Genomic DNA, 20,743 nt, shown 5'->3' on the forward strand with positions numbered 1-20,743 from the left:
TTTGCCCATTCACCCAACATTTCCAGAGCACCTACTGTGTGTCGAGTTCTAGGCTGGGTGGTGTGTCAGGCATAGGGAGGAGCCCACTGTGTGGTCTCTAGCCCTGAGTGGCTCTAGGGCTGGTGCTGGGGGTGGACAGTTATTCTTGAGGACCTTCTGTGTGCTGAGACCTGGACTGGACAAAGTTTGGCCAGAGGGAGGCGCCAGACTCCACGGTCCTCACCCTGCTGTCCCCTGTGCTAGTACTGAGGAGACTGAGCCGCTTATTCATCTGGCGTCTCTTGAGGACCTGCTGTGTGCCAGGGCAGCACTGGGCTGTATGGGGCACAGGGAAGAAAGTACTCTGTTCCCTGGCCCTGAATGGCTTTGGCTCTGGTACAACTATTCATTCTGATCTGCAGCAATTCTTGAGAACCTACTGTGTGTTGCGTTCTGGGCTGTGATGTGTGGGTCACAGGGAGTTGGTACCTGAGGGGCAACAGGTCCTGGTCAAACTGTCTGACTTATTAATTCCTCAGCCTGAACTTTCCTGGGAGCCGAGACCTGTGCAGGTGATATCAGGATGCAGATCAAAAACAAAAAAATAGGGCCTGGGGTTGTGGCTCACCTGGCATGCATGAGGCACTGGGTTCGAGCCTCAGCACCACATAAAAATTAAACATTGTTCCACCTAAAACTAAATAAATAATAAAAAACAGCAGCCAAGCAACCCACGCCCCCTGTTCTACTCCAGCCCCCAGGAGGGGCAGCAGCCAGCTGTGTCCGCCGTGTGCCGCCCGTCTGTCTCAGGTGGGTTCCCACGGAGCTTGTTTCTGTCGCATTTCTCCCTGTGTTAAAGACCAGTGTATCTCGGCTATTTTCAAGCCTAAACTTTTTTTTTTTTAAGTCATATCATTTTCAAACATTTCTTCTAGTGGAGGTGACTTGTTAGCTGGGGGACATGGCCATAAGAGTTTCTTTTATTCTTTTTTTTTTTTTCAATAAATGGTAAACTACATGGAACATATTTACCTCGAGGAGATCTTGTTAGGACGTTTCAGTCTTGTAAAGTGATGTGACCGTCACTGTGATTTCATCTGTGGCAGCTGGGTGTCGCTGATGATGCCCACGTTCCACTCTTCCCTTGAGCCGTCCTCCCCACACTTCTGGGTGCAGCTGGGAAACTGCCCTGCTGTGGTCACGCTCTCCCTCTGCCAGGCCAGGGGGACAGCCCAGTTAGCCGCCAGTCTCAAGGAGGACAGTGGAGTGCGGCTAGCTGCACCCTCCTGACTGGAGCCCTCCCACGATCCACAGTTGACCACAGATGCCTAAGAGAGCCAAGACCCAGCAGAACCACCGGGCTGACCAGCTGACGCAAAAGAAATGGTAAGGGACACCTGATGATTGGCTGTGCAGTGAGAGCTGATGAAGCCATAGAAGTCAGGTCTTGGGGGCTTCCTCACACGGAATAAAAGGTGGGGTCCACTGGGGAACAGGCACCTGGGCAGGTGTGTGCAGAACCACCCCTCCTGGAGGGGCCCTCCCTGCTCCGCGTTCCTCCTGCTCCTTCTCTGAGCACAAGTTCTGTCTTAGATCCAGATTGCTTTTCCAGACGGCTCCTTTAGTAAATATGCAGCATCACTAAGGAGTAGAACCTCTCGCTGTCATTTACTAAATGTGTATTTATTAATATTTACTAAATATTTAGTAATATTCATGCCTAGTAGATCATAAAGTGAACAACTAAAAGGCCAGCCAGAGACTCTAGGCATTTCTGTGGGTCCACCTGCCTGTGTGCGTTTCCAAGTCCCCACATGGAGGTGCCCAGACTGCTCTGGCAGTCATGGGGTTCAGCCCCAGCCCCCTGGGTGTTCCTTGCTGTGTGACCTCTGGGAAGTAACGGAGCTTCTCTGAGCCTTGGCTTCCCAGGACACCACCGGAACACAGCTTCTGCCCCACAGTGCTCAGGCTGTAAATGAGGTGTGGACAGGAGGCGTGCGAGGTCCTGCTTGTGCCTCAGCTCTTACTCTTCTGCATGTCCACACAGGTGTCTGCTGGGTCACGGCTGAGAGCAGGCCTCTCCCCCCACCCCACCCCCGCTCGCCCCTGAGTTAGGTGTGGCTGCAGGGAAAAGCTGACCCGCATGGGACAAACGGGTAGGGCCTCTTGTCCGTGCGTCCTCTGGTGTCTCGTGAGTGCCCAGGAGAAGGGAAAGGCCGTGCTCCCCGGTGTGCACCAGGTGGCTCCGGAAGGCCTTTCCACGCTCATGGCACTCCTAGGGGATCTTCTGGTGCTCCCTGAGGGAGGACACGTGGCCGAAGGCGGCGCTGCCCGGCAGGCACCTGTAGGCCACTCCCGGTGTGCCCCAGGCGGTGCTGGAGGAAGTGCCAGCGGTTGCTGAGCGCTTGCCACAGTCCTGGCGCTTGTAGGGCCGCTCACTGTGTGTGTGCTGGTGCTGTGTCAGATGCCACACCTGTGCGAAGGCCTTGGTGCACTGGCCGCCGTGTGGATGCGCTGGCTGAAGGGTGTGCCGCCCTCGGGGCACACGTAGGGCTGCTCCCCCGTGTGCTGCTCCCCCCGCTGCTGTGCTGGGTGCGCGACCTGCTGGAAGGCCTCGGCGCACAGGCTGCAGTAGTACAGCTTCTCCTCGGTGTGGGTCTCTGGTGGCGGACCACCGGAGGAGGAGCGGAAGGCCTGGGCGCACTCAAAGGGCTTCTCGCCCGTGAGGATGCCCTGGTGCTCCATCGGGGACAAGCGGTTGCGGAAGGCCTTGGCGCACTGCACTCAGGCACAGGGCTGCTCGCCCGTGGGCACGCGCCGGTGCTGTGTCAGGTGTGTGAAGCACCTGAAGGCCTTGGTGCAGTCCCCGCAGCCGTAAGGCTTCTCGCCCGGGTGCGTGCGCTGGTGCAGGGTCAGGTGCACGCTCTGACCGAAGGCCTTGCCACACTCAGGGCGGGAACGGCTTCTCCCCAGTGTGGATTCTTTGGTGCAGGATGAATGCTGAACAGGACCTGAAGGCCTTCCCACAGTCCTCGCACCTCCAGGCTTCCTAGGGCCTCCACCCTTCCCCCCTTGGCTGGTGCCCGTGTTCTGCTCCAGGCTCTTCCTTGGCGCATGGTCTCTCGCAGCCTGGTTTTGCTGGGCGCGCCCAGTTGGGTCACAGCAGAGCTTGACGTTCTGGCGCGCAGCCCACCGACCATGTTCCTGGACGGCCTCTCCTGCAGCCTCTCCCCTGTGGGCCCCTGGCTCCATGCAGCTCTCCGGGTTTTCCTGTGAGTCCTTAAACGCGCCTTCCTCTTTCCAGGGACCTCCCAGCTCAGAGCCCCGGAGGGTGGTGTTCAAGAGCCCCTCCATCCTGCTCCCCGGGTGCTGCGTTGATCTTCCAGCTCCTCTCTGGATCTGAAGGAAAATAAATCCATCAGCTTTATCCTCTGCCCTGGGCTGGGAGGAGCTGGCCTAGGAAGGGCTTGGTGCCGATCCCTGGACCTGCCTACCCTGGCATCTTGAGTCAGTAATTCTTTGTCCTGGGCGTTCACCCGTGTGCCGAGGGAGGCTGAGTGGCGTTCCCAGTCTCCCTACGCTGGAGGCCAGTGGTGTTCTGCAGTAGTGACAATCAAAACGCCTCCAGACATTGCCAAGTGTTCCCGGGATGAAGTCCTCCCTGGTTGGGACTTACTGGCTTGGGCATCTGAAACAAGTTCAAAAAAGATCCCTGGCCCACTTAAAAAAAAAATCACAAAATTAATAAAAGAACCTGTCAATCTTGAATATGGGCTGTAACCAGGTGCTGCAGAGTAGACCATGTCCCCAAATGACTATGTTGAAGCCCTTGGCCTCAAGGTGATGGTTTTTGGAGGTGGGGCCTTGGAGAGTTGGGCAGATGAGGCCACGAGGGGAGGGCTGAGCTGGGTTTGTGTCCTTATAAGAAGAGCAAGAGAGCAGAGCTGCCCTCTCTGCCAGAGGAGGACACAGTGCGGAGGTGCCCTTCCCCAGCATCTGACCTCAGGCTCCTGCCCCAGAACCCTGGGGCTGCAGGGCCTCGGGGCACATGTGTCGTTCCAGAGCCACCCAGCCCTTAACACACGATTCTGCTGTGCCGGGAAGGTCTTCCCCAGCTTGGGCCACACTGAGCGCAGACTCTGGACTAGAGACTCTGGGGCCGAGAGGGCAGAGGGCCTGTCGCAGGTCCCCCACGGGTGGGTGGGGGGCCGGGCTGGGGCAGAGCAACCCCAGCCTGGAACAGGAGACAGAGTGACAGGGGAGAGGGCCAGCGTGGGCAGGACCCTGTGTGCACAGCAGCAAGGCCCTGTGGTGGGGGTCGGGCTGGCCCCAGGGCCCATGCCAGTTCCACAGGCTGCCCCCAGGCACGGGCAGTGGTACCCACCTCATATCCCGGGAGCACCAGGTCCCGTCACGGCAGGTGTGGCCCTTCTTGGGGCTCCTGGGCCTCAGTGGGTTAGTTGACATCTGCAGGAGAAACGGGGACCCTGACGGTAGAGGCTGGGACAGACACGGGTGATGAGGGAGGACATGGGATTCTGGGTGGTAGGGAGCCCAAGATGGGGACACAGACAGGCCTGGGGTGGTAAAGGGACCTCCCCACTGCCAACACTCAAGACGAGTTTCCCCACACCAGCACTCGGTGTTCAGGCCCCTCTGGCCGGCAGGCCCCCACCCCACAAGTCACAAGGTGGGGAGCGGTGGGGAGGCTTCCCACAACCCCTGCCTGGGAGGGACGGCTTGCCTGATGAGCTCCTGGGCTCAGGGAAGCCCTCCGCCTGCCGTCACCGTTGACTGTAAAGGGTCTGGCTCAGGAGCAGCCTCGTGGAAGACGTTAGGGCAAAGTCCACCGGGAGCCACGTGAGCGTCCGTGCTTCTGCTGGTGTGCCACCCTGGGTCCACCCACCTGCAGCTTTCCAAACCCGGACCTTTAGGGGTTCTATGAAGATTTCATTATGTAGATGTGACTGATTCCACCTTGACCATTGGTGATGACCTCAACCTCCAGTCCCCTGTGTGTGCGGGGGCGGGGGGGGGGGCGCTGGAGCTGAAGCCTGGAACACTTCATTCAAGAGTGGGTTCCCGGGGCCACAGGCTCCCTCCTGAGGCCACCCAGAGGCCCACTCACCAGAAGTCACCTCACTAGCAATAAACACAAGGCTGACTGAAAGGAGTTCCAGCATTGTGAATAATGGAAGACGCAGTTCTTACCCCATCACTAAGGAAATCCAGTTTTAGCTCTATGCCAGGAAATGGAGACAATGACCAAATATACTTCTTTTTTTTACTTCACATCACAGATAGGCACATACGTTATTTCAGAGGCCAACATACACAGTCACATGTCATCATAACAGACATGCAGGAACACATGCTTCCCCACGGGCAAGGAGGCAGGTGGGAAGCTGTGCACCTGCAGCACTCATGCCTGCTTATGGGACTTTAGGCATGTGTACTGTCTCCAAGTGAACAGGGACACTCAGGGATCAAGGTTGCATAGGTCACCCTCTCTAGCACAGGCAGGCCATGTGCTGGGAAACTACCTACAGGAGCACACCTGGACATAGGCATAGTCATACCTGGTGGGCAGAGCCCCAACATAGCAAAGTCCGCGTGTGCATGGTCTCCCTCATGTGCAGATCACACACAGCAACACAAACACACCGTGACACCGGAGGGCCCTCTTTGTACAGAATGATACTGGCACATCGGGCCACCTAGTTTCATGCTAGCAAGCACAGGTCTGACTTATCCTACACTGCTGCATACCCAGAACACAGACGGGGGGAGCCTTCACCTCGCATCCAGGAAGATAAATTTCATACGTGTCCAGAGTCAGCCACACACCTGTGTGACTATGCGTGCCATGGCCGTGGCGCGATATGCAGAGATGCCCAAATGCATGCACACATGCTGTTACACAGTTTCACCTGCAGACTCGACACTTCGCTGGAGTTAGCAGGTGCAAACAAGGACACGTGCGGATGAGCTCTCATGCAGTCACACCTACGCAGGCAGGCGCTGCCATGACCAGGTATACACACAGTCACACCTGCACGGGAACAAGCTCATGAAAATGCACAAGCAGCCACGCACGCGTTCGCGCATGCGCGCCTGCCATCGGCGCCCCACTGCTGGGGCCACAGGCTCCAGGCAGCTCCCGCTGAGCCCGGTGGAGTCCGGTCGGCTTCCCCTTCTTGCCCTCGCAGGCCTCGGGGATCTCGCCTGCTTCAGCTGCACAGAGGCCAAAACCTAGGCCGCCAGAGACAAGAACAAATGAGTCCGGTATGTCCTGCGCATAAGAGGCGCGGCCCGAGCACACTGCCCATGAACTACGACTTCCAGAAAGCCCTGCGCGCGCGCCTGCGCAACAATCACTGACTAGTGTGCTTGGGTCGTGGAAACTACAACTCCCAGAAGGCCATGGAAGGAAGGAGGGAGGGAGGAGAGGAGGGGAGGAGGGAAAGGAGGGAGGGGGAAGGGAAAGGAGGGAGGGAGGGAGGGAAGGGAAAGGAGGGAGGGGGAAAGAAAGGAGGGAGGGGGAAAGAAAGGAGGGAGGGGGAAGGGGAGGGGGGAAGGGGAGGAGGGAGGAAAGGGAAAGGAGGGAGGGAAAGGAAGGAAGAAAGGAAATAGGGAGGGAGAGGGAAAAAGGGAAGGAGGGAAGGAAGGGAAGGAGGAAAAGGAAAGCGGGAAGGATGAAAGGATGGAGAGGAAGGAAGGAGGGAAGGGAGGGAGGAAAGGAAGGAAGAAAGGAAGGAGGAAAGGAAGAAAGGAGGGAGGGAGGGAAAGGAAGGAGGGAGGGAGGGAGGGAAAGGAAGGAGGGAGGGAGGGAAAGGAAGGAAGGAGGGAGGGAGGGAAAGGAAGGAAGGAGGGAGGGAGGGAAAGGAAGGAAGGAGGGAGGGAGGGAAAGGAAGGAAGGAGGGAGGGAGGGAAGGGAAGGAAAGAGGGAAGGAGGAAAGGAGGGAGGGAAGGGAAGGAAGGAAACGAAGGAGGGAAGGAGAAAGGAAGGGAAGGAGGGAGGGAAGGAAGGAGGGAAAGGAATGGAAAGGAGGAAGGAGAGAAGAAAGGAAGGAGGGAATAAAAAGGATGGAAACGAAGAAAGGAAGGAGGGAGGAAGGAAAAAGAAGGAGGGAGGGAGGAAAAGGAAGAAAGGAAAGAGAAGGAAAGAAGGAAGGAGGGAGGGAGGGTGGGAAAAAGGAAGAGGGGAGGAAGGAAAGAGGAGGGAGGGAGAAAGGAAGAGGGGAGGAAAGAAGGGAGGAGGGAGGGAGAAAGGAAGAGGGGAGGAAGGAAGGGAGGAGGGAGGAAGGGAGGGGAAGGAAGGGAGGAAGGGAGGAGGCGCGAGTTGTGACTTCAGCCTGGCGGGACGTGAGGGCTGATGTGGCTGATGTGGCTGATGTGGCTGATGGGCTGATGTGGCTGATGGGGCTGATGGGCTGATGTGGCTGATGGGGCTGATGGGCTGATGTGGCTGATGTGGCTGATAGGCTGATGTGGATGATGTGGATGATGTGGCTGATGTGGCTGATGTGGCTGATGGGGCTGATGTGGCTGATAGGCTGATGTGGATGATGTGGATGATGTGGCTGATGTGGCTGATGGGCTGATGTGGCTGATAGGCTGATGTGGCTGATGTGGCTGATGTGGCTGATGTGGCTGATGGCTGATGGAGCTGATGTGGCTGATGTGGCTGATAGGCTGATGTGGCTGATGTGGCTGATGTGGCTGATGTGGCTGATGTGGCTGATGTGGCTGATGGGCTGATGTGGCTGATATGGCTGATAGGCTGATGTGGCTGATGTGGCTGATGTGGCTGATGTGGCTGATGTGGCTGATGTGGCTGATGGGGCTGATGGGGCTGATGGGGCTGATGGGCTGATGTGGCTGATGTGGCTGATGTGGCTGATGGGCTGATGGGGCTGATGGGGCTGATGGGGCTGATAGGCTGATGTGGCTGATGGGGCTGATGTGGCTGATGTGGCTGATGTGGCTGATGTGGCTGATGTGGCTGATGGGGCTGATGGGGCTGATGGGCTGATGTGGCTGATGTGGCTGATGTGGCTGATGTGGCTGATGGGCTGATGGGGCTGATGTGGCTGATGTGGCTGATAGGCTGATGTGGCTGATGTGGCTGATGTGGCTGATGTGGCTGATGTGGCTGATGTGGCTGATGGGCTGATGTGGCTGATATGGCTGATAGGCTGATGTGGCTGATGTGGCTGATGTGGCTGATGGGGGCTGATGGGGCTGATGGGGCTGATGGGGCTGATGGGGCTGATGTGGCTGATGTGGCTGATGTGGCTGATGGGCTGATGGGGCTGATGGGGCTGATGGGGCTGATAGGCTGATGTGGCTGATGTGGCTGATGTGGCTGATGTGGCTGATGTGGCTGATGGGCTGATGTAGCTGATGTGGCTGATGTGGCTGATGTGGCTGATGTGGCTGATGTGGCTGATGGGCTGATGTGGCTGATGTGGCTGATGTGGCTGATGGGGCTGATGTGGCTGATGTGGCTGATGGGGCTGATGGGGCTGATGGGCTGATGGGCTGATGGGCTGATGGGGCTGATGTGGCTGATGGGGCTGATGGGGCTGATGGGGCTGATGGGCTGATGGGCTGATGTGGCTGATGGGGCTGATGGGGCTGATGGGGCTGATGGGCTGATGGGCTGATGGGGCTGATGGGGCTGATGGGGCTGATGGGGCTGATGGGGCTGATGGGGCTGATGGGCTGATGGGCTGATGTGGCTGATGGGGCTGATGGGCTGATTGAGCCCGAGTGGGCGTCCGTCGCAGAGCTGGCTTCCTGCGGGCTGCGCGGGTGGGGGACATGCTCTAACGGGCAGGCGGAGGCCGGTCGCGGTGCCCCGCGGGTGGGCCGCTGGAGGCCCCGGGGAGCACGGGTGCGTTTTGGAGCTCGGGTGGCGGAGGCTTGTCAGGACCCGGGGACCGCGCTCGCGCCGTCCTGTGTCCTCATCTGGCCCCCTCCCAGCGGCTCCCTGTCGCCACCCACTGATGGGAGGAGTGCGGGGCCACCTGGTGGCCAGGTCCCAGGTTCAAAGCTACGACCAGTCGCCACCCTCAGTGTCCCTGGGCGGGTCCTCTGGCCCTCGGAGCTTATGACCTTCCCGCCAGGGCGCGCACTTCCGACTGGGGTTGTGGACGTGGGAAGCACCCCCGAGGTCGATCAGAAAAGAAAAGAAAGAGGAAGTGCCTTTTCAGATAAAAGGGGACACCCTGTACCTAATTCACCTAAGGTATTACTGGGGGAAGAAGCAGAGCCATTTTAAGGGAATGGGTAAGCAGTTAGGTCCGACTGACCACATCCCACCAGGTCAGGTCCCTGGGCTGAACTTCCCCACGTGGTCCCGCGGTGTGGCAACCCCTCCCCTTGCTCACCCAGCAAACTGTCGCTTAAATGGCAGTGACCTGTGACCATTGGGCGTTCCGCTGTGGTCCGTGAAGTCTCGCTGTGAGGCCTTGATCATCCAGGTGTGTCCCACGGGTGTGTGTGCAGGGAGCGGGCAGAAGGAGACTTCTAGAGATGCTTCCATTAACAACTTGTACCCCAGGCTCCTTTTCCTCGCCCCCACCCACCTAATGAGGTCAGTCCAAACCCCGGTGGCCAACCACAGGGCGCAGAAGGACAACAGCCCTGGAGTCCCTCCTCTGGATGTGCACGGGACCCCTCCCCAGGAGCTCAGGGTCAGGACTGGGCTGGTGATGCAGGCCTGGGCTCAGGGCCAGATGACCTGGAGACCTGCCTCTAGCCAGTGTCCCCTCTAAAACCAGGACGCCACTCACAGCAGGGCTGCTGGGCACGGCTGTACACACCTTACTTTTCACTAGGGCACCTGTGCAAGCATCATGGGGAAGAGGTACCTCCAAAAGAGGGTCCTGAGGAGTTCCTGGAGAGAGGAGGAGTGGGCTCAGGACCGCGGAGTCCTTGGCATCCGTGACAGAGAAGAACTTCAGCACATGCCCCTAGAGGCATTCAGGGAGAAGGTGGACCATCTCCTGAGACAGACAGGCCAGCTCTTCTCCTACAGGAACCCGAGGGGCATGAGGAGCTGGGGGGTGACCCCACTCTGGCCGTCTCGGGATCCTCAGGTGGATGTTTGATCAAAAACACTGCAAAGTCTCCAGGTTCGAGAAAGTCCCCTGAATTATATATAGGCTTCTCAAAATATCAGGTCTCTCTGTGCTTAATCTGTTTATTGATGAATAATTAACAGTGCACAAGGCCGTGTCCACACCAGGGCTGCAGGATCCCACTCCAGCATGTGTCCACGCTCAGGGACCATCAGGCCAAGTCTGTGTCCAAAGTCCCTCGAGGGAAATCTTACTCAACAGGAAAGAAAAGCTTGAAGCATCACAATTAGAAACACTTCTTGTTCTGTTTTCTCTTTGGAGGTGAGGCCTTGGGCACTGCTAGGTGGCTCTGCTGGATAGCACTGCTGAGCGGCACTGCTAGGTGGCACTGCTGGATAAGGAATGACAACTAGGCTCAAAAAGCTGCTTTTTAGAAATCCAGGTGGCAGAACACGCATAACAGAGAACTGACCTTTTCACTCATGTTAACCCTTGAACACAGGCTTTATATTTTACCTTGTCTGTTTTTAAAACTGGTAACATATACGTAACTTGGTGTTTATCATTTTAACCAGGTGTAAGGGACACTTTGGTGGCATCGCGCACACAGCGTGGGGCCGCAGTCCCCCCATTCCCTGTGGTGCTCACTGGTCCTGCGGAGCTGAACTTGCCCCCCGCCCCCGCCTGGCCCCTGCTCCTGACACCTCTCCCCTGTTTCTGAGTCTGAGCCCCCAGGTGCGCTACCTGAGAGACGGCGCTCTGTGCTCTCTGGGACTGGCTAAGGCTCCTCCTGACCGAGGGGCTTGGCTGCTTGCACTTCTGGGGGGCCTGAGAGCTGCTGCTGTGAACACAGATGTACACACATCTCCTGGAGACTCGGGGTGACGTTCTTTGGGGTGAATGTCTGCCCTTGGCATCGCTGCACTGTGTGATAGGTGCATTTTAACATTTTCAAGGGCGTCCACACGACCTTCCACAGTCAGGACACCAGGTCACACTCCCGCCACAGACACTTTGTCTAATTCCTGCTACATTGTTATTTTCTCTATTTGTGTGAATAGTGACCGTAGGGCCTGGATGTGTGGCAGTTCCTTGTTTCTTTTGAAAAGAAAAAAAAACACGACTTTTCCATTGTTTCATGACGACTGTTACTTGGAAGAGGGGAAGTGCCCACTGGGTACCCAGTACCCACTGGGCATCATGCAGCTTCCCGCTTCACAAAGACAGGCAAAGTGCCTGTGGAGAGAGCTGAAGTGCATCTGAGCCACGGGAGCTGGTGGTCCCCGTGCCAGCGTGGAGCGTGGCTGGGCTCCTTGCAGGCAGCCGCAGCCGTGGGGTGAACAGTGGGTGCAGCAGGTCCTCACTGGAGGGGGGATGCGGGAGCTGGTCTGGTTGCCAGGCAACGCTCAGAGTCCCTGGAGATGAGTCACCAGGAAAGAGAGTGAGGAGAGGGTGGGGGAGGGGCCGCCTCAGCCCAGCCGAGAGGGTGGAGGGGGAAGGGCCTGCGGCTGAGGTCCTTTGATTGACAACCTCTCATCTGTCTCTGTGGCAGAGGAGACGTACTGTCAGAGCCGGGATGGGATCAAGGCCACTGCAGGGGACCCCGCTGGATTCTGGGTTCTCACTTGAGAGGACTCTTAGTGGGAGGCCTAGGGAGAGGGGGACAGGGGACACTTTCCAGGAAGAGAAGGAGTGCCCCTCCTGCCCTGCAGTGTGTTGGGGTCCAGGGACGTTTGCAGAGTCTGGCCCACGGCTGAGTTGACTGACAGCCACAGGATCTCAAAGCCTCCGCTGCTCATGTCCAGGCAACTCTGGGTCACTTTGACCCACGCTGACCGTCTGATCAGAACCCGTTCGTACAGATTTTATGGTGCGGCAACTCTCCTTAGCCCCTGAGTTCTGGAACCGGTCTGTCCCCCGCCCCCGCCCCCTCCCAGGATAACCGGCCCTGGTCCTGCAGACAGCAGGTAGTCTGCTGAGGAATGTAACCTGTCCTGTTGACGGGAGCCAGGCCGGCTGCTTTGAGAGAAAGCATGTGGGGGTCAGCGCAGCGGGCCAGTTTAGAGGATCATTCCCCTGGCTTCCAGTTCCCACTGCAGCCTGTCAGATGGCCTCTGTTTATGATTTCATCTCTGTTGTTCATCTGTCTGCTAGGCCTGTGGTCCCCAAGTGCAGTTCCAGGCTCGGGGGGGGGGGGGGGGGGGATCAGGAGGCCTACAAGTTCCAAACCATCTTCTGAGAATATTTAGATCTGGCTGGCCCAGTCCTTCTATGGTTTCTGCATGCTGTCAAGTTGCAAGGGCTGGATTTAAGAGGCAGGTGTGAGGATTCAGCTGTCCTCTACCTGGGAGGACATTGGAGGGGTCTGCAAACATGTGGGAGACGCCTTGATTCATGATGGTTATCTGGAAAGAGCCATTGTTTTTCCTTCAGTGTAGATGATGCTGATATATAAGAGATTCCTTACCTTTCAAAGTTTTTTAACTTAAAAATATCCAGTTTCCATTGATAGTATGGTAGACATACATGATCGTAAATCAAACAAAGAGAAATTATTTGGGGTTCTCAATAATCATGGAAAGCACAAAATTCCGACAGGATGAAGTTTCAGAATGACTCTCCTAGGAGAATTTCCTTCTTTATCCCCCCCCCCCCCCGCCCCCGTGTGGTGCTGGGGATTGAACCCAGGGCCTTGTGCCTGAGGGCAGGCACTCTACCAGCTGAGGTGTGTCCCCCGCCCTCCTGGGTGTCTTTCCAAGATGCAGCTTTGCTGGCTGAAGAGGTGCATGTTTACGGTGTCTGACGCCCGGGTGTCCTGTGTGACTCTCTTCCCATCTAAATCTTCACGAGAAAGAGTCCACAGCCCAGCGCAGTGGATCCCGCCAATTATCCCAGCCACTGAGGCAGGGGGATGGCAAGTTCCAGGCTAGCCTTCACCCTGAGCAATTTAGTGAGACCCCGTCTCAAAATAAGGAATGAAAAGGGCCGCTGGGTGAGTCTCACCAGCGGTTAAGTGCCCTCGGCTTCAATCCCTGTTTCCCCCCGCCCCCGCCCCCCCAAAAGAGAAAGAAACAGAAATAGAGGGTCTACCTCTGTCTGCTCCTGTGGTCAGGAGGTTGGTGGCCCGGGGCTGGATCCCCGTGGCTGGACACCGAGTCCCTTGCTAGGGGTGAGTGAGAGCTCTCAGGAGAGGAGGTGGGAGGCAGAAGCCGAGCTACAGACCCGACACTGTCGCCCTGGTCCTGGACGATACGTGGGCCCCTCTGAGCCCCACTTTCTGCCCCTGCAAGGTGGGCTTTAGCTGGAAGAGAGCTGGATACAGTAAATCATGGCATACTTTTGTTTTTTAAACAGATACAACATTTTTGATACCTTTATTTTATTTATTCCTTTTTATGTGGTGCCGAGAATCAAACCCAGTGCGGGCTTGTGCCAGGCGAGCGCGGCACCGCTGAGCCCCAGCCCAGGTGACATGCTTTTGTTTTTAATTGTTTCTACAATAATTAAATATGAAAAACTGTAGTAATTTGGGTAGAAAGAATGAAGCTTCACTTTCCTGTGGCGTTTTGCCCGCCTCCGTGCCCACAGTTGCTGAAGCAGTACCCCAATGCCGCCACACTCACTGTTCTAGTCCTCCGTCCCCACCGGTGCTGGGGACATAACTGCCTGTCCCCCTCTGTGCCCTCTGGGGAGTTTGGGCTGCGTCACTAAACCTGTCCCGACAGCGCTGGGCGGCCAAGCGGGCGATGCTTTCCCAGGGAGCCCGGACTTTGGCCAGGACGGCCTCGGCGCTGACTAGGACTGTCCACGGAAAGGCGGGGAACCTGAAGGTTTGGGAGGAGACCGTGGCCTCCCTGGGAGTCCACTTTCGGGGCAAAGTGAGACCAAGCGTCACGGTTCCATAAACAGAGGAGAAGCCTTCAACTGAGGGACAGCCCTGGCTGTGTGCTGATCCTGTCACTCAACAGCCACTTAGCATGTGCCATGTGATGGGGACAGTGCGGGGCACCAGACAGGAGCAGACCCCTGCGTTCATAAAGGACTCTCCTGTGGGTCTGGGGTCGGCGAGCCCCGTGCATGTACCCGGCCGAGCCTGGCACGGCCCCGTCCTCCTTTTCCAGGGGAATAGAGTAGTGCCACTTAATAAACAGGCTTCCTCAAGATACCAGACTTCAATAAAGATGGAGAAGCAAACAGGACACGTGGAGAGAGCTGAAGTGGAACCGGAACCCCCGGAGCCGGCGGTCCCCGTGCCAGCGTGGAGCGTGGCTGGGCTCCCACTCGGGTGTGCAGGCACCTTGCAGGCAGCCGCAGCCGGGGGTGGGACTGAGGGTGCAGCAGGTCCTCACTGGAGGGGGGATGCGGGAGCTGGTCTGGTTGCCAGGCAACGCTCAGAGTCCCTGGAGATGAGTCACCAGGAAAGAGAGTGAGGAGAGGGTGGGGGAGGGGCCGCCTCGGCGCAGCCAGCTGCGGAGACCGAGGGGGAGGGGCGCGGCCGAGGGTCTCTAACCAGCCCCGCTCCGCAGGCGGCCCCCACCCAGAGTCTCGTTATTGTTGTTATCACTCGTGTGTCTATTAGGCCATTTGCTCCCAAAATGCGATCCAAGCCCCCTGGAGGGGGCCCGAGACCCTCTGGAGGGTCCACGCGCCTCCCAACTATTTTGCTCAGAGCACAAAGGTGTCACTTGCCCTTTTCCTTCCCAGCTTTCTGCAGAATGACGTATGCCACGTGCTGGAACTAGGAGCCCAGATGAGAATCCAGCCGTCCCCTGAGACGGAGGACATCCAGAGAGTGGCAAAAATGTCCCACTTGCCGCCTCCCGCACTGATCTTTGTGTAGAGAGACGACCCTGTCACCCGGTGCTGTCTCCTAGGTCAGCGTTCAGCTCAGCGGGGGCTCGGGGTTCCTGGGTGCCAGCAGTGTGGGAGACGTCCTCCAGGGGTGCTGAGGGAGTCCAGGGGAGTCCTGAGGCCCAGCCCTGCGGTGACAACTACCTGGGCCCTTCTTGACTGTGTTTCTCTGGGTTGCAGGACACAGACGTTCAAGGTGTCTCCCCACGCGGGACCAGGTCGCTGCGCTGGTCCACAGCTGTCTCACTGCCCCTCTGTCCACTGGCAGCTGCCTCCAGCGTGAGGCCGGGAAAGGGACTTCTGTGGGACGGGAGCGTGGGTCTCCCCTAGCACAGGGTGAGCGGCGGTCCTCAGCGGAGAGGCTGCTGTTTACCAAGGCTGGCTCCCGCGCTCATGCTCGGTGTGGAGGACCACGGGCTCAACCCCTCGGAGGAGCCTCACCTCCTCACCTGCAGATGGGGACTGAGGCAGTAAGGACGCGGAGCAGTCCGGTGCGCAGCAGCTGTACGGTTTTGCGTTTCTATAATAAATGTAATTTACAGATACAAGAAAGGTCAGTAAGAACAGAAAGCCACGTTTTGGGGGGTGAAATTTTCTCCACTCAGTAGGTGCCTGATTGTTGAACAAGCCCCTGTACGCGTCCAAGTAGGTGACAGTTCTCTTGTCCCCCTGAAGGGCTAACTGTTGCTTCTTTCCTGGTGCCGGGGGCTCCGGAGAGCAGGGTGTGCAGCCTCTCCCAAACCGCATCACCAGAGCCCTGGGGAGCCCGGATCCCAGGTCTGCCCAGCCCCGCCAGGGCGAAGGCCCGGGTGCAGGAGCACACACGTCCCGACCGCGGGTTTTAACAGTGTCCAGTGCACCTCTGAACAGAGCCCTTGCTGCTTATTTTTAAAAGGACATGTTTTTCTTCCTCTCTCTCCCTCTCCCTCCCTAGCCCAGGGTGAAGAACAAGAGCACCTTGGGTTACCTATCTGATCCCCACAGGAAGGAGATGTCCCTGGGAGAGTAGGAAGCAACTGTCTCCAAAAATAACAAGTGAATTTCCACGTACCTTCAGGCGGGTGCACCTGGGACCCTGCCGCGGCACACCTGCAGTGCAGCCTTTCCATAGCTTCTTTAAAAGCCCCCTGTCCCCTGAGGGGCAGAGTCACAGTCTCTGGGACAGGTCTTCCCTGTGTTCTCCTTTTCTAGTAAACAATAAACCTTCTTTTTCCTTCCTCAAAACCCTGTGTTGGTACTGAATTCACCTCGGGAACAAGGACCCAGCTTTCAGCAACCAGGTGAGGAAGCGGCTGAGGCGACCTGGCGGCCTATTGAGGGAGGGAAGGGAGTGAGGGTCGAGAGGCATGGCAGCCAGGAGGACGCTGTAGCGCCCTGCAGCCAGGAGCAGGGCCGTCCACTCCCGCAGTGCGGATGCAGGCGTGGTCCCTGCCGCAGAACTCCCTGCAGCCCCCGGCTTCGGAAGGCACGGAGCACCTTCACGTCCACATTCCTTTGTCCCCAGCAGCGCCGCGGGGCCACCCTGAAGCTGGTGTTAAACCCCCAGGTCTCCTGGAGCCCCTGGAAAGCCGGTGAAGGAGGGGCACGAGGGAAAGAAGAGTGAAACAGGGAGAGGAGGCTCAGCGTCCCCCGTGGGAGTCCTCCCTGGTGGCCTCCCGCGGCCTGGCCACGGGGCTGGGTTCCCTGTGGTTGGCCTGTCCAAGGCACAGCGAGGGCCCCTCTTCCCTGAGGAGACCGCAGAGCCAGCTTCCTCCTGCTGCTGGTTTTGTCACCAAAACAGCAATCAAGGGACACTGGGGAGGGAGCTGGCGGTGTGGGGTGGACAGCGGGAGTGTGGAGCCGGCCTGCAGGCAGCACCCTGGAATCACCCGTGAAGTAATAGCGTGGGGGCGGCTGTGGGGGGGTGGCTTGAGTGGGGCAGACAGGCAGGCGGCAGAGTCCTGGAAGCAGAATCTGGAAGGGACTTCAAGTGTGGCCAAGAAGCCACACTCATCGAGGATGTGACGGGAGGGGGGGTCCCCAGGGAGGACCCAGGAGGAGACCCTGGGAGCAGGAGGGAATGGTGGAGGCCAGCCGCTCCATCTGAGGAGGAGGCTGAGGGAGTGGAGGGAAGGATCTGCCCCAGGCAGCTTTGGAGGGAGTGCGAGACCACAGGTGTCGGTCCCCAGCCAGGGGACCTCCTGGTCCTGTGGGACTCCTGGGCCTTTGCTGTGGAGGAGGGAGGAGGCTGTTCCTGCACACTAGGACGAAGGAGGCCGTCCTCCACTGAGCATAGGAGGCTGAGCAGCATCCTTGAATTTCCCATCTCCTCCCCTCCCACCAGCTGTGACACCAAAAAATGTCCCCAGATATGGCCAGACATCCTCTGGGGCAACCCTGTCCCTGCTTGAGTGTCCACCTGGGGTGTAAGGTGGTTTTGGTGGGCACCGTCAAGAAGCAGGGGTCCGGTCCGTGGGCTCAGGAAGCCTGGAGACCTCCTTGCCGTCCGCAGCTGTGAGGCTTGGGATTCTGCTGACCCGCAGGACGTCTGAGCAGGGACTCCAGTCCTCTGAGTGTGCCCTCTGTGTGCAGACCTGTAGGTCAGAGATCACCCACCCCACCCGCGGCCTCGGTTGGACTCCCACACTCTGGACCATCACGCACCTGCCCTCCCGTCCTGGGTGGGGGCCAGACACCCTGAGAGGCCACTGTGCCCCAGGACCCATGAAACACTTCACACGGGCTGCCCACCAAGGACCGGGGCCCCCAGTGGAGCTCTTCCCACGCGTGCCCTCCCCGACCCGCCAGGAACCCCTCTCCCGGGCAGGCTCCTCCACCACTGTGTGTGTCCCAGGCACCACTGTTTTCCCCGACGTGAGTCTCCCGTGATTCCTGGAAGCGGTTCTTGCAGTTAGGAATCCATTTGGTGAGAGCCCAGAGACACCAGACACACCTCTGCATCCTGCGTGTGGTGTGGACCTGGGGAGAGGACCTCCTGACCATCAGTGGGGGCTCAGGTCACATCCCTGTGCCCATCAGCCTTGCAGGACTGTGCCCAAGACCATGCCCAAACCCAAGGCAGAAGGACAGCCTTCCTGGAGTCCCCTCTCCGGACATGCCCAGGACAGCTCCGGGGTGGGGGTGGGGGTTCCGAGTCAGGAGGGGGCTGGAGATGCCGCTGTGGCCCGGGGACCCGCCGGGGCCCAGCGCTCCCCTCAGTCCACAGTCACCTAGGACCCCGCTCGGCTGCCGGGGAAACCCAGCCCGGACTCCCTGCCCAGCTCTGTCCACGCCGGGGCTGAGGGGCTCCCCAAATCCCTACGGCCCACGACGGCCACGCGGCGCTCGGCAAAACACTTGTTTTTAAACCCGGGCCCGCGAACAAGTGCCCGCCGCAGTGCGGCTGCGGCGACCCGGTCTCGGTCCTGGTGCGCGGCGCGAGATGGCGCTGTTGCCTAGCGGGAGAGGGAACCCGGCGGCGCTGACATTCCTCAGCTTTCCGTTTGCTTTTTAATTTCAAACGTTAATATATTTTCTATTTTATATTGAACATAGGCATCAGCAAGCCCCTCTTTGGCAGGAACTATAATACCCAGGGGGAAAAACTTGTACGGTGTCGCTTAAAATATTCTTTGTAATAAAATAATAAAACTTCAAATAAATAGTCTTCACACCAAAGAGTATGTTGAAAAATTAGAAAATAAATGTTTAATTTTACTACAACTACGATATACATGAAGTCGAAAGGGGAAATCAGAGTTTTCCAATAAAGGCTTCCTGTAAGGCAAAATACACTCTAAAGACATACTGATTGATTCACATTCTTCCGAATGTACAAGATATTAGTATAATATTTTGTGATTACCATGGAGTATGGCACAACTTGTTTCTCACAGTTGCGAATATCATTGTATATTCAAAAATATAGCACATTATCTCTGGGGAACACAATGGCAAGAAGATCATTGGCTAATTTACAAATTTTGCAAGGACTATTCACAAACAAGAACTGCCTAGGAGTGTCTGTTGCTTAAGCTTATGCAATATGTGGGACACCAAGTTCCGTATCCCTTAACTTTGAGCTCCATTAGCTGAGGTTCTAACAAGCATATCAGTTAAAATAGCACACAGACAAAAAGCATCTCACTGTAAGCAGCAAAGACTATCCCAACTCTCTACGAACAGTGTCAAGATCACAACTGTCTAGTTGGTTGCATATGTGTTTAAGAAAAAAAAGAGAACAACCCTTAATACTGATATTCCTGATTAACAATGCTATGTTGGTTTTTCAAAGTGCCTCAGGGGCAACAGTGGGAACTTTGTAGCAGACTGTGTTTGAGTTTTCACAGCGGCACCCAGGCCTGTTAACCCAATCATAACACCCCTGGCACAATTTAAGGCAACCCATGGCTGGAGGGTAACACCATAAGCAAGGCAAAAAGACGGACATGAGCCCCATGGCCGACCAACGCGCACAATAGTGAGACGGGCTGCAGGAGCACGGGTTGTCAGAGCAGTCGTCCTCATCATCATCAGAACAGTGGTAGAAGACAGCTTTCACACAGCACACGCAAGTCCCATAGTCAATCACGTTCTGGGCCGAGCAAAGGCACCGCTTGTTGCAGATCCAGTTGGATGGCAGGGGCCTTGGATGGGTGCACTCCTTACACTTGCACTTGCCACAGTCCTCACACCTGTAGGCGTGCAGGCCCAAATCTTCCATGCTCAGTGGCTTGCGCTCACCTGGCTTGAGCTCAGACTTGGGTTGCACCAGGATGATCCCATCAGCAAGTGGACCAGAGGAGAAGGATGGTCCTAACAGCCTCCGATCCGAGGAGCTGCTGCTGATATTTGTCCTTAGGATGCTCTGAGACCCTGAGCTGACGGTGCTGATGGACCTGGGCAGAGGGGCTCGAGTAGAAACACGAACCTGCGAAAGCTGGAGCCTGGGAGGCGGGCTGTGCTCCGGCAGACCGCGGAGCCTCTCCGGCTTGTGCTGAGTGGAGGGGCGAGGAGCGGGCTGCAGTCCGGGTCTGGGGACCGCAGTCGGTGCCTCGGTGTACTCATTGGTGTTTCCGATGGTTCTGATTTGATCCAGAGACAAAACCTGTACCTGCTGGGAGAGGGCTTCTCCAGGGCCAGGCTCCCCACGCTGCCTGCCACTGTCACAGTGCGCCTGCAGCAAAGGCTGAGACCCGCTGCCACTCTGTGCTCCGGCCTCCATGGTGTCTTGGAAGTGTGGTCACTCCAGCAGGCTTAGAGCGCATCTGAACTCGGTGATCACGGCTTCGCACCAACCCCTCTCCCCCGGTGTTTCTTTCAGCGATGTGCAAATAAATCCAGTCCCTCCGCAAACTTTTTCCCTTCTTTCCAAACTCTGCCTCAGTTCAACTTCCTAGCAATCGCGGAGAAAAATCGAGAGACAAATTCGGAGCCAAGTCCCCCGCCGACGAACACCCCGGGGTTCGGGGCTGCCCCTTCCAGAAGCGCACGCGGAGTATTTCCTCTTTTTCTCAATGAACAAGAGGCCGAAGCGCCAACGGCGAATCCCTTTTCCTGTCAGATTAGCCAATGAGAAAAGAAACGGCCTCACAGAGAATTTAAAGCCAGATCGCCAAGTCGCGCGGCCCCGCGTGCGTCTGAGCAGAGGCGGCGCGGGGGCGCGGAGCCGGGTCGGGAGGGCGCGGGGGCCTGAGCGCTGCGCGCTCCACCGGCCCCTCTCTTACGCGCGCGCGCTGTGGCGCGCAGCTCCAGCTCTCGGTTTTAATTGCGATAAGATACACACAACATACATTTACCATGTTAAGGAATGTTTTCAGGTATTAATTGTGACACATAGTCTTGCA

At 57.5% G+C, this 20,743-nt stretch overlaps 2 protein-coding genes and 1 long non-coding RNA gene across 3 annotated transcripts; 1 reads left to right on the forward strand and 2 right to left on the reverse strand.

The window, feature by feature from the left end:
* Nucleotides 1–1,641: 1,641 nt before the first annotated feature.
* Znf835 (zinc finger protein 835) lies at nucleotides 1,642–6,329 on the reverse strand. Its single transcript, XM_078033010.1, is given in 8 exon segments — nucleotides 1,642–2,330; nucleotides 2,332–2,380; nucleotides 2,383–2,481; nucleotides 2,484–2,932; nucleotides 2,934–3,024; nucleotides 3,027–3,378; nucleotides 4,364–4,446; nucleotides 4,724–6,329. Coding segments are annotated over 6 exon segments (1,071 nt in total). The 5' UTR covers nucleotides 3,334–3,378; nucleotides 4,364–4,446; nucleotides 4,724–6,329; the 3' UTR covers nucleotides 1,642–2,254.
* LOC144370996 (uncharacterized) lies at nucleotides 5,058–16,142 on the forward strand. The gene is made up of 4 exons (XR_013431144.1): nucleotides 5,058–6,264; nucleotides 14,772–14,941; nucleotides 15,099–15,471; nucleotides 15,853–16,142. It is a non-coding gene; the product is annotated as an uncharacterized LOC144370996 (long non-coding RNA).
* A 2,927-nt stretch (nucleotides 16,143–19,069) lies between these two features.
* Nucleotides 19,070–20,529, reverse strand: LOC101973790 (protein sprouty homolog 2). Its single transcript, XM_013365789.3, has one exon. It carries the CDS (start codon nucleotides 20,119–20,121, stop codon nucleotides 19,186–19,188), a length of 936 nt encoding a protein of 311 aa, XP_013221243.1. The 5' UTR covers nucleotides 20,122–20,529; the 3' UTR covers nucleotides 19,070–19,185.
* Between the last annotated feature and the right edge of the window lie 214 nt (nucleotides 20,530–20,743).

Source organism: Ictidomys tridecemlineatus, chromosome 15 (assembly GCF_052094955.1).
Source record: "Ictidomys tridecemlineatus isolate mIctTri1 chromosome 15, mIctTri1.hap1, whole genome shotgun sequence".
Lineage (NCBI taxonomy): Eukaryota > Metazoa > Chordata > Mammalia > Rodentia > Sciuridae > Ictidomys > Ictidomys tridecemlineatus.